The 13,254-nt window shown below is 39.4% G+C and overlaps 1 protein-coding gene across 6 annotated transcripts in view; it reads left to right on the top strand.

Annotated features, from left to right (window-relative positions):
- Positions 1 to 13,254, top strand: part of NELL2 (neural EGFL like 2) — a 399,311-nt gene that overhangs the window by 282,454 nt on the left and 103,603 nt on the right. For all 6 annotated transcript variants that reach the window (XM_032347951.1, XM_032347957.1, XM_032347956.1 and 3 more), the window contains one exon: positions 10,414 to 10,536. In XM_032347951.1, coding sequence (XP_032203842.1) covers positions 10,414 to 10,536 — 123 coding nt within the window. The remainder of the gene's footprint in view (positions 1 to 10,413; positions 10,537 to 13,254) is intronic.

Below are 13,254 nucleotides of genomic sequence, written 5' to 3'. Positions count from 1 at the left end.
GAAGAGGAAGCAGATGTGCAAACTGTCACTATAGAGTATCTTGAATATTGTGCGTTAGCAAATCTCTAAATGTTTTGCATGTTTGATTGAGATACACTTTATAGTTACTGATTCCGTCTTTAACAAATATTCATTGGAGACCAATTTGTGCCTGTCATTGTGGGGATGTCAGGGGTCATTGACGAATGAGATCTAAGGTTTGCTATCTAGGTGGTTATCTGACAGTTTTGGGGTGGGGAGTATTTATTCAGTTGATTGTCAGCATTGATAGAGTAAATTCAATTTCCTAATACGACTTTGCTTTTATATTTTGACATCTATTTTTTTCCTACCCAAACCAAACCAGACCAGACCAAAATAAGAGCAAGAATAACGAAGTTCCTAAAAGTAAGAAACACTCTTCTCTATTCGTCTCACCACTCACTCCCAGATTTGAAACTTGTGTTATTTTCAAGGCCTTATTCTTGGTTGAAAAACTGATTTGCTGTGGTTCACCCATCAGTTCTATGTCGAAATTTACTCCTCTTCCACCATCGTTTTCTCCATTCTTCTTCAGACCCGCTCCTCAACACAGTTTCATTCCACAAAAGCGTAGGGATAGGGATGAAGAAAATGAATAAGACAAGATTCCTGCCCAAAAGAATCGAGAACCTTATGATCTGGCGCCCATTTCCTGATGATTCTTCCTGTAGGACTTCCATAGGCCGCGCGCGTACATTGCTCAGCTGGGCGCTGGCCAGGGGATGAGCTCTCAGTTTCATTTGTTTTGCACCCAGTCCCTTCCCCCTGCTCAGCGTTGTGCAGACTCCTGTCTCAACTCCCAGGGATAATCCAATTCGGACTCAAAAGAAGAAGAATCAAAAGGAAGAAAGGACTGACAATGTTGGCTTGCTACCATAGGACACCCACTTAGTTAAGGAGACTGGGTCTCTCGTCCTCCACACACGGCTGTTCCTTTCCCTCCAAGTCAACGCCCATCTTACCATGCGCTTTTCACTGTGCAGCTGAAGAGGCTTTGTATTGCCTGCCAGATGAAGTCATGTCGCATTCCTGACCCTCTCCACATGGATGGCTCCCTGTTCCCTTTCGGTCATCACCTGTGCCGGCTCGGCCTCTACAGGATCTGCCGTGATCCATAAGCTTTTACCTGTTGCACCCATGTTCTCTCCATGTGGAATGCTTTCCCCCATCTTTCCCCTTTTCCTCTTAAAACCCTTCCCATCGGGGCACCTGGGTGGCTCAGTGGGTTGAGCTGCTGCCTTCGGCTCAGGTCATGATCTCAGGGTCCTGGGATCGAGTCCCGCATCGGGCTCTCTGCTCAGCGGGGAGCCTGCTTCCCCCCCCCCCCCGCCTGCCTTTCCATCTACTTGTGATCTCTCTCTGTCAAATAAATAAATAAAATCTTAAAAAAAACCCTTCCCATCTTTCAAGACTCACTTGTTTGGCCTACTGCCTACATAAAACTTGCCTAGATCTCTCAGTCAATCCTCACCTCTCCCTCTTTAAGCCCCACAAGATCATTATTTATAAAGGTGGTAGCTTTTTAAAACACAGAAGGCAAATCCTGGCCTTGTCACTTCCTAGCTCCATGTTGTTGGGCAAGATACATATTTTCTCTAAGAAAGCTTTGTATTCCCATTTGTAGAACAGGAATAATAATAGTGCCTCCCAGGAAAGACTTCTGTGAAGACTGAAGGGGATAATGCGTATAAAATACTTAGTACTGTACTTGATAACATCTAATAAGTGCCTAATAATCAGCAAATGTCATTATTGTTACCCGTATTATTGTTTTCTCTCTTAAAGCACTAAACGCTTTAGAGAATATATCATAGTCTTCTATTCAGATCACCAATCCCGTGATAGATCAACAGTTTCTTGAGGTCACGAATCCCAGTTCATGCCTCTTTGCGTTCTCCAGAGCACGCGCAAATCACATAGAGAAGCTTCATAAACGTGTTGAAAGAAAGAATACAAATCAGCTGCTGACAGTTACAAGAATTTTGTTGCCCTACAATGTGTTTGGATAAAGAGTATTTCATGAAACTCCAGAAAAAGCAAAGCAGGTTTTTTGCTGTAAAATCAGAATTTGGATTACCTTGCAAAATTCTATAAAGATAGAGGGGAAATTTGAGTGTGCTTTGGTTGTTAAGATGCTTGATCAAATAAGGCTGAGGAAGAGAGACTGAGCATACCAGTGAAAGGACTAGAAGAAAATAAACCAAGCATGTCAGAGGAAAGTAGTCTGAACAAATTCCTAGTTGCCAAACAAAATGAAGAATAACAAGAAGTCAGTATTGAATTGGTGTGGTCAGTGAACGGGAAACTTGAGCAGTGAATACAAAATACTTGGCTGTTAAAAATGCATTTTAGTGGGTTTGCTGCCAATGTGGGCATTGAATAGGGTTAAAGTATAATTTCTTGTAGTCCCTTTAATAGTGTTAAAATTAGGTTTCCGTTAAAATGACATTGTGGTAGATTTTCCTCTGTAATGTAAAGTGAATAAGGTAATCGTAAGAAACAAAATGAATAGCTTTTGGTAAGTATGATAGCAGGCATTTTTTTCTCCCTTGATGTAACCATTGAGAATAGTACATTTTAAAAATCAAAGACATGTCCCAAATGCATTTGATTTCAGAAACGATTATGAAAAGAGAAAGCTGTGTGAGACATCTACATTTTCTCACAGAATTGAAATAGAGAAGAAAGGACATTATTTAGCTAATAAAGGCAAAAGAAACTTTCCCACTGAAGTACATAATAAGATGAGAAAGTAACTAATATTTATCAAGTGACTATTATTTGCCAGGGTCTTTACATCCATCACAGAAGTTTACTCTTTACAACAGTTTTCTAATCCAGGTCTTAATCTCTTCATTTTAAACTTAGAAAGACTGGCTTACTTTCTCAAGTAGTTCAATGAGAACTAGGAGAAAATGGCATAAGAAATCAAGCTTGTATGTGTAGGGGCTCCTGGGTAGCTCTGTTGGTCGGTTAAGCGTCAGACTTTGGCTCAGGTCATGATCTCTGGGTCCTGGGATCCGCCTGGAGTAGGACACCATGCACAGTGGGGAGTCTGCTTCTCCCTCTCCTCCTTCCTCTGCCCCTCCTCTGGCACATGAACACTCACTCCCACTCTATCTCTCTCAAATAAATAAAATCTTAAAAAAAAAAAAAAATTCAAGCCTGTCTAGAAAACTTCCGTATCACACTGCCTCTCTGCTATTGCTCATTAAAATAGTACATAATTTTCTCATTTTTTTTCTCCTTTGTCCTTTATATTTAGTTATGGTCCTAGTACAGAACAGTTGATGGAGGACATTTTAAACCATTCGGTGAATTGTAGCAATGCCCCAAGAGTCAGTAGTCATTAGGATGTGCATGTTTTGATTGCAGGGTTATGTATTGCTGGTGACAGTGGACACAATGTCTTCATAAACCAGACCACTAAACATCGAGGGCAAGGAAGGAGGGTGAGGAAACGAAGGAGTTTCAGTACTTTTTGATAGACCCCCAAACCCTCTATCACTTGTTGAATTGTAATACAGAACATTCTTGAAATTCAGTTTGTGCTCATCTTGAAAACTCCATAGAATAATTATTGTGTGACTAAAGTAAGGAGCTCTGGACAAGTCCAAAGAGTTGTTTAGTTGGATAGATAGAAATGGCTTGTTTCATCTGAGGACTCACAGTGTTGCCATTCTTTTTTTTTTTATTTAAAGAATTTATTTATATATTTGAGAGACAGAAAGCAGGAGCAGAGAGGGCAGCAGAGGGAGAGGGAGAAGCAGTCTTCCCACTGAGCAGGGACCCCGATGCGGGGCTGGATCCCAGGACCCTGGGATCATGACCTGAGCCAGAGGCAGATGCTTAAGTGACTGAGCCACCTAGGTGCCCCTTGCCATTCTTTTCAGAGTAAAATAAGAGGTCTCAGTATTGCAGACCCATGGCCTATCTTGTTCTGATGGCCTTCACCGGCTGGTATGGGTAACTATATACTTACTTTGGTGGGAATAGGTATGAATGAAACTCAGGGGTGAATTTCCACAACCTTATTGATATCTTACGGCCAGCAATCCAATCTACAGAAATATAAGAGGAAAATGACTAAGCAGCTCTACATTTTTGAGATAAATCATCCTTCTAAACATATAGTTTGATAGTCTTATTTAACAGCTCCTCAAGAATAATTTACACTTTTGTGGGCTTTCTTGCTCCAAGATTTATTCAGGCTTAAGCCTGAGGGAACTTGTTTCCGGTTTCTAATAAGCAGATAATAGTTAAGACCTGAGGTAGGTTGTCACTACATTTACAGCCATATCCTGCCACATTCAAAGAGAGAATTTACTCGTTGTAAATTTATATTATAGTAAACACTTGTGTCGGGGAAAGTGAAGAAGATTTCTTTGTGGCACTTACACCTGTATGTTAATGATAGCTGCTGTTTTCCCAACATTTCTGGATTTGGGCAGGAGAGTAGAAGATGCAGCATAGACAATATAATTCTTGGGACTGAAAAGAAATCCCTCAGAAGAAAAGAAAATTCTCCGAGGATAGTGAAGGTATATTATAATCCATTACCCGAAGAGCAGACTCTAGAGTAGAAAGGTGGCAGAGAATCTAGTATACTGCTTGGTGGGGGGGGGAGCAGAATTTACCAGAAGCAGTGGGCTTTCTTATCAGGACCTGGCCAGGTGTCAGAAGAGAAGACCCTTGGATACTGGGGGTGTCTGTTTGCCAAACTGCATTAATGTTGATCTTCCGGAGATTTTTCAGTTGGGGGAATGGGTGCTTGAGTCTAAGTTCTCTGAGCTGGTCACTTTGTTTTACAAACATTTGTATTTGACTGTATTGGTATCTTCTTTTTCTTTTAAAAACTCTCAGTCTTGTGAAAATATAGATTTTAGTATGAACAGAAAGTACCTCAGTGCTTTGCCCTAAAGAGTTCCATAATTTTAATAGTGCACCTAAAGTCCTAAGAATACTAGATAATAGGGGTGCCGGGGGTGGCTCAGTTGGTTAAGCATCTGCCTTCAGCTCAGGTCGTGATCCCAGGGTTTTGAGTTCGAGTTCCACGTTCAGCTCCCTGCTCACCCTGCTCATTGGGGATTCTGCTTCTCCTATGCCTTATGCTGCTCCCCTTGCTTGTGCTCTCTCTCTGTGTCAAATACATTTTAAAAATCTAAAAAAACAAAAACAAAAAAACACTAGATAATACAAAAGAGAGAGAGAACTTCCTAATTTTGAAGCAATGGAGGACTCCACATATGACAAGAAGACATTAAATGACTGTAAGCATTAAAACCCAAAACCTTTGGGCAATTACAAAGAAAAACACTGGGATTAAAAAAAATAGATGAGGGAAAAATAAACATTAAATATGTCAGGCAGCCCGACTGCCTGGCAATCAATAAGCTAGGTTTTGGAGTCAGATGTGATTCACAGCTCTACTTCTTACTAGCTATGTGATCTCAGGCAAGCTACTTGACCTCTCTACAAGCCTAGTTTAATTTTTTTTTTTTTTTGCAAATTATAAGATTCCCCATTAATATGAGAATTAAATGAGATAGTATGCATGCAGTAAGTAGTAAACACTGAATTACAGCTATGGTTATTAAATCATTCAGGATCATTCACATGTGTGTAAGAGGCTCAGTCAAGATTCCAAAAAGAAAAAAAGGAAGCAAAAGTACATGAATGCTGTTTCATTTTGGAACCTGCACCTTCCCAACAGATGTCACAGTATCCACATCAAATGCTCCATTCTCCATGAAGTCATTCTTGAATTCCTATCTGTCCTAAGAGAAATTATTTCTCCCCCTTTTGATCTCTACTTCTCTCTGTAAACAGAGATTTCTTCTTTACTTCATTATTTCTCATTACAAAGCCACGTTTTAAAAGCATTTGTGTTTTTGTCTTATCTCCCCAACTAAAACTGTAAGCTTTTTGAGGGAGCTACCACTTATAATCACAATTTTTATAATCACATTTTTAATTCCAAAAAAATTTGAATACACAGTAGACCTTGAAGAGAATTGTATGTAATTGAACTGAAGTGTAGATATATTTAAATTACTTTTCACTCCTATTTTCTGTAGTATTTGCATTTTGTATCAGTGAAATTCTTGAATAGAACATTTGCTATGTGTGTTGTTTGTCTGTGTTGAAGTCATAGTAAAAAAAGCTATGTGAATTTTAATGTGGCCGTTTTGTCTTTAGATAGAACATTTATTCTGGAAATAGCTCAATATGAATACCAAATTTCAAGCTCAATTTAAGTCCAACTGTATGTAACTATGACCAATGACCTGTTAGGTATAGAGTCTTAAAATGATTTTAGAGACATTAAGCTACTCAGGTTAGGAGTTCATCAGTGAAACTGAAGTATTATTGTTCTATGTGACATTTGCATTTAGATAAATCCAAGTGTATAAATTATCACTTTTTTTTTTCTGTAGAGGAATTTGAATGTATTGACCCTTGTCACTGGTATGAAATCAGTTTTACAGAGTACATAAAGATGCATAGCAAATTATGGCACAAAAGACAGATCTTTGCCAGCTAGCAATATAAGATGATTGATTCTACATATAATGTATTGTGATGATTGACAACTACATTACTTTTGTTTAGTACTGTTGAATGATGTTTTCTTCCTGCATGTTTATTTTTTCCATTTTACTTAAATTTAGTATGTATAGATACAACATGTGATCAATTTTGATTAAAATAAGCATATGCAATTCTTTTTAATGAAGAACATTTAGAGAGAGGCGTATTTGGTTACAATCCCAGCTTTTATCTGGACTGTCATGTCACATGAACAATGAAAATTTTAACTGAGAATGTGAAAATAGCATTGAGTCTTAGGAACTGGATATTGTGAACATCAGATCTGAAATGTCTGCTTTTCAATATATATGAAATAACACTTGAAATTCGTTTACTACTACATCCTGCCATGCTCCTCTCAAACACTGCAACATAATATTGATTTAACCTTATCTTAATATTTCCCTCCTTATTTTATTTAATTTAACTTATTGTATGTTACAAATGTTAGAGAGAGTATTAAAAAAGGAGAGGCTGACTGGTGGGTTGCTGGTAGAGTCCTTAGGGATATGTGAGTCAGGGAGAGGCTAAGAAGTTGACATTTGACCAAAACTGGACATAGAGCAGCAATAATTATCTATTTCTTGAGATGACCTTATAGAATAGGATATTTTCTCCTTGCCTCATTCATATTCTGTTTTGTGGAGGGCTATCAAATTAAAGTTAATTCTTCTGTGAGACACAGGCATTTTTTTAAAAAGATTTTATTTATTTATTTGAGAGAGACAGACAGAGCACAAGCTGTGCAGGGTAGGGTGGGCTGCAGAGGGAGAAACAGACTCTCCAGTGAGCAGGGAACCTGACATGGGGCTCAATCCCAGGACCTTGAGATCAGGACCTGAGCTTAACCTACTGAGCAGACACTTAACGCACTGAGCCACCCAGGCACCTTGAGACATAGGCATTTTTAAGACTTCCTCAGGTCACGGTTTACTGTTAGTCAATGGTTCTAAGTATAATCAACTTTTAAGGAGTGTGAAAAATTTTAAAGTGAGAGTGTAAAGAAATTAATATTTTCTGTTTTCGAGGTATGTCTTGCTACCTTAAATAATTTTTGAAATATCCCAAACAAAATACCACCACAGTAAAATTAGTTTAGAAAAACATTTTCAGTAGCCTTCTGTTTGTCATCTTGTCTACAACTAAACGAATTAGGATTGGTTTGAGTTAGAACAGCAGAGGAAGTATCCTGTAGTTTTCTTCCTTTGGTCATTTATTCATTTAATTATTTATTTAAGAAACATTCTTTGAATGCTGAAATAAAATACAATAAAAACACAAAATTCTTGGGGCGCCTGGGTGGCTCAGTGGGTAAGGGCTCCATGATCTCAGGGTCCTGGGATCGAGCCCCGCATCGGGCTCTCTGCTCAGCAGGGAGCCTGCTTCCCCGTCCCTCTCTGCCTGCCTCTCTGCCTACTTGTGATCTCTGTCTTCTCTCTCTGTCAAATAAATAAATAAAATCTTTTTTAAAAAATACAAAATTCTTGTCCAAAAATTAATGTTTCCTCGTAGGGCACGAAGATGGAGAATCAAGGAGAAATAGACATTTCTGATAAAATACAATAACAGAGCCTTATATATGGTGGTAGGGAAAACAGCCAGCAGCCCCTAACTCTGCAGGAGGGGGCAAGAATGGTATTTGCACATAAAACAAGACTTTTCAGTGTGATCTTTAGAAGTGGTAAGGGTTTGCCTGGAGAGTACCCGGAGCAGGCACCCCAGGCACAGGGAACAGGAAGGTGTGTGCGGATGTATTTCAAAACCTGAAAATTTTCTTTAGCCTCGAATTGCTCGGGAGCATGTTTACTCATTTCAGTGACCTCGAAGGTAAATGACAACAGGGGTAGCCAGATCCCAGGTTGTGTAATTAATTAAAGTGTGTGGGAATCATCATACTGGAGGCTAAGCTGCCTCCTGTTAGGCCCCTCCTCTACCCAGTGAGTTCCATCTAATTAAGAAGACAACCAAGGCAGGGATGAAAACAGCATCCAATCAATCAGCAGCTGTCTTTAAAGAGCCTACGGCTGTCCATATAGAGATTTATAGATTAACTGCAGCACTTTGAATTGCACTGGGAAGAAAATTGGCAGCAGGTGCAAACTTCAGAGTCTAGATTTATTTTGCTTCAGGCAGCCAGACCCAGAGGTAGGTAGACTGCCCATTCCTGGCCCTCTGAAATTTGGTAGTGGTCCAGTGGTAGCCCCAGTCAGGAGACCTATGTAAAATCCAGGTTCTTTCAAAGATATTGTCGATGGGCATGAATTCAACAACTATGAAAGTTTCTGATACCAGATAATAAAGGTAGAATTTCCTACAGTTTGGGAATATTCAGCCAGGGATTTGGAGGATAAGATACCTATTTGTGCAGTCCTAAAACCTTAATGATTGAGAGCTCTCTTTCCTCTGAAAGACTATTGGGAATAATATCTAAGAATTTTATTACAGGGCTATAGTTCAAACTATTATAACTTTGCACTTATATATAACACAGGGCATAAAATGTTAATCTTTATTTGAAAAAAATATAGCATTGTATTTTAGCATTGAAATAAGTGATTTTAGTCTAATCTCAACATGCCCAAAGCAATTTTTTTTCAAGTTATAAATATATTATTATTAAAATGTATTGTCTGGGGGAATGCATATATTGTCTAGAATATGGTGAGTTTGAAAAAGGAAAGCAAATATTTCTTTCTGCTTTGATGATTTATATCCTAGTGAATTAATAGCTCAATTAATTTAAGTATATTAAAATATATTTTTAATTTTAGGGCTAAGTAGTGTTTATATAAGAGACTAAGTGATTTTCCTGAACTAGTTTGTATACATTTCCTTACTTATGTTTAATTTCCTACTCATTTTGATTTTGATTTCAGATCTGTTTCCTTTCTATATGCACTGTATTTATTCCACATATTTATGTTTTTGCTGAACATGGAGCTAGAATTCTAATGTTACCTAATGCTCCTGTGAACTTGAACAAGCGACTTAAGCACTCTGAGCCACTATTGACTCATTTTTAAAATGGTTATAATGATATTCGTTCTGCCTCTCTCACAGGGTGCTGGGACAGTCAGATGATTCAGTGCTTTCTAAAGTGTCAAGTTGCCCACAGTGAAAGGAAGTATCATACCGATTGTGTGTTTTAAAGTTTGGATTTGCACATATCATAAAAGCAAGTTGTCTTCTTTAAAAGAACTCTTGACACTTGATTTGCAGAAGGAGAGAGCTTCCTGCGGAGGTCAGATAACTCCCCCAGTATAGCGTGTATATCTTTGAGTCTGGAAATGTGGGTCCGGCTGACAACTGCACCCTACTAACTCCCAGAGCTTCAGCTCTATTTTTCTGCAGGCCGGGATTCATGAAGCAATACAATTTCACATCCTTTCCTAGCACCCTTTTCATGCTACATGATGAAGAGTTAGGTAGCAGATTTATTTCATGAGAACAACTCCCCCAAATGTCAGCCACAGAGACTGTATAGAGCAGCTCAGCACCTCAGCCATCCACTTCTGAGAATGATCCACACTCTTGCCTCTCGTCGTCTTCCATTCCTTCCTCCTCTCGGTGGAACTTCTGTCCAAATCCTTTTGCATTCAAGGTTTGTGGCTACATAAACTATGTGTGTATTTCAAGAGGAGTATGCGATGCTTCAAAATAGGAGCCCTTCTTTAATGTATACTTTGTGGAAATCTCTGTTTGAAAGAAATACCATGCAATAACCGAGATTCAGGGACAGTTTAAAATGCCGTCTCTTTGAAAATCTATCTTTGAGTAACAAAATTGTATTTCTCATTCCAGAACATGATGAGTGTATCACAAATCAGCACAACTGTGACGAAAATGCTTTATGCTTCAATACTGTTGGAGGACACAACTGTGTTTGCAAACCAGGCTATACAGGGAATGGAACCACGTGCAAAGGTAAAAGGTCTAAATGCCAGTGGCTGGACTTTAAGGATAATACAGTGCATCTTCACCTGCCTCCCCTCTTCTCCTCACCGTCATCTCCCTTCTGAGTACTTCCCATCTCAGTCTTCCTCCTGGGTTATGTCAGTGTTTACATGGCCAAACTGTTCAATGACGTTGATGTAGAGTTCCTTGACCTCCACCACAGTGGTTTCTATCTCTGTTCTTGTCCAGCAGACCATACCTATAATCACACCTGAACACTTTTTGTTTTAAAAGATTTTATTTATTTATTTGATAGATATCACAAATAAGCAGAGAGGCAGGCAGAGAGAGAGAGAGAGAGAGGAGGGAAGCAAGTTCCCTGCTGAGCAGTGAGCCCGATGTGGGGCTTGACCCCAGGACCCTGGGATCATGACTTGAGCTGAAGGCAGAGACTTTAACCCACTGAGCCACCCAGGCGCCCCACACCTGGACACTTTTGATTAGAACTGTTCCACCTTCAAAATCTCAAACATCAACTTTTTGTTGTTTTGCCCCAAGTCCTTCTGCTTCCAGTTGGCCCACTCTGTTCTTTCCATGACTTGCTCTTCAGTTGTGTGGGTACATACAATTAACAGCATCATATCAGCTATAAAAGTAGCTGCATTCCTTTGATCCTCCGTTTTCTTCCAGGTTGCCAGTGTACTCCCAGATTCAAATACTTGTGTGTGCATCCAAATGTGACAGCTGTGTTTGCTTGTTTGTTTGTTTGTTTGTTTGACAGTACAGTCAGCCCATTTTTTCTACCACCAAAGTCCACTGTGAAATATCTCTACTGGGGGTTGTCTGATAGTGTTTCTTCTCTTCTCTCTTTTGAGCTATTAAGTACTATTTAACTGAGAATATTGGGTCTCTACTTGTTGTGGTTTCCCATTTTTGCTGCTTTGTTAAGACCAATCAGTAACTCTTTTAAAAGTCCTATGGTGCCCAGATGTTCCTTTCATCCACATCGGTGGATGTTCTAGCTGTAATAAACTGCTATCCACTAATTTACTCTTTCACCGGTGCCCTCTGTTGCTTCATCAGGTAGGCTTAAGCTTACCTACTACTTCACAAGGGGAATAGAATTTCTATTTTAGAAACTCCACAAACTCCTGTAGGCTAAAATCCATATTCCTTATTAGGCCATATAGGTTTTTTTTTATGATTTGTATAAAAACTACCCACTTCTCAAATACATGTGCCCATTAGCCTGGAGTTGACTAAAATTATAATCTTCTATGACACTGTATATGTAGGAGGTAGAAATAAGTAGGGATGGCCCATGAGCAAGGGTCTTATGACCTAGTCTACAGTAATACAGTGGAGGTAGAGAGCGATGGGCCAGAGGATTCCTCCGCTTTGGAAAAATCTATGGGGACCTTTAATTTAGAGCAGTGTGAACAGGCCTACTCACTTTAAGGTCTAAATCCCAAAAGATTTTACCAGAGAAACTAGATTGATCCTGAGAAAAGCCAGATGTTTAAAGCCCATTCATAGTGTAACTGAACGCCTAGGACTACCTCAAAGCACCCAGATATACTGAAAATTGACAAAGGAGAGGGGTTAAGATTTCATTTGGGAGCCAAACTTCTCACTCTTATTTCTCTTTCACTCTGACTCCTAATTAAACATGAAGAATAAAGTTATAGCATAAGGAACTCTTGCAATCATGAGCAGATGCAGACAGGTAATTCTTAGCTTTGAAGGAAGGAGAACTTCCATGGATCCAAAATTTCTGCTAGAAGTTGAGCCTCTAGGTTGCCTGAATAAAGACTCTCTAGTTCATGTGTGTATTCCTGCTGGGAGTGTCAAAAGCTGAAAGATAAGTGGTGTAGATGTAGGATCTGAATCACTGAGTCCTGTGCTGTGTCCTTGCACGGGATTTCAAGGAAGACACACACATGGTTTAGCAGATGGACCCTTTATTATTTATGAGGTTTACATTCTCAATCTCTTTGCAAATCCTTGGTGACTAGGTGCTCTTTTTGTCTGGGATAAAGACAGATTGGGACCCACAATCAAAGAAGCCAAATGTCCTCTTTGTGCCCTCTTCCTTTAACTCAGCACCAGAATCCCAGATGTCTCCATTTTACCACTCTGAGAAAGTACATCCTAACTAATGAGAGGAAGCGCGTGCCAGAAAACTAGAGAAAATGCTTTTACCCCAATGCCTGGAACAAGCTGATCTAATTCATCCATTACAGACCTTGCCAGGCTGAAGGAGTGGCTTTGGAGCCTTATAGAACCAAAGAACAAGCTAAAGTGGAAACAGAAGCATCTAAGGGTGCTCAGGGTCACCCATCTTATTTTTCTCACCTTCTCTGAATTGGGCAACACTTCAAAAGGGCACCCTTGCAATGGCTCAGATCTTGGTTCCTTTTCCTACCCATAGACGAATTCACCTTACTCACAAACCGACTCTAATACAGCAGACTTTGCAATACCTTTGTCCTTAATTCTGGATCTTGACCTGTCCTCAGCAGAGGAATGCAAGGCTCTTTTCACTATAGCCAATTTTTGCCATTGGCTGGTTCATCACAGGGACTGATTTAGAACTTTGTGAAAGATGGGGCATTTCTCTAATACTCTGGCACAATGTGTAGAATGATCAGAGACTCATAGGAGTCAATCATTTTCTATTTCCTTACCGAGTCTTTAGATGGTAGTTTGCTCCTTAAGAAAACTCTAGGATAGTTTCCGTTTTTCATT

This window comes from Mustela erminea, chromosome 6, assembly GCF_009829155.1.
Source record: "Mustela erminea isolate mMusErm1 chromosome 6, mMusErm1.Pri, whole genome shotgun sequence".
NCBI classification, from domain to species: Eukaryota; Metazoa; Chordata; class Mammalia; order Carnivora; family Mustelidae; genus Mustela; species Mustela erminea.
This window is presented reverse-complemented; position numbering and strand designations above follow the sequence as displayed.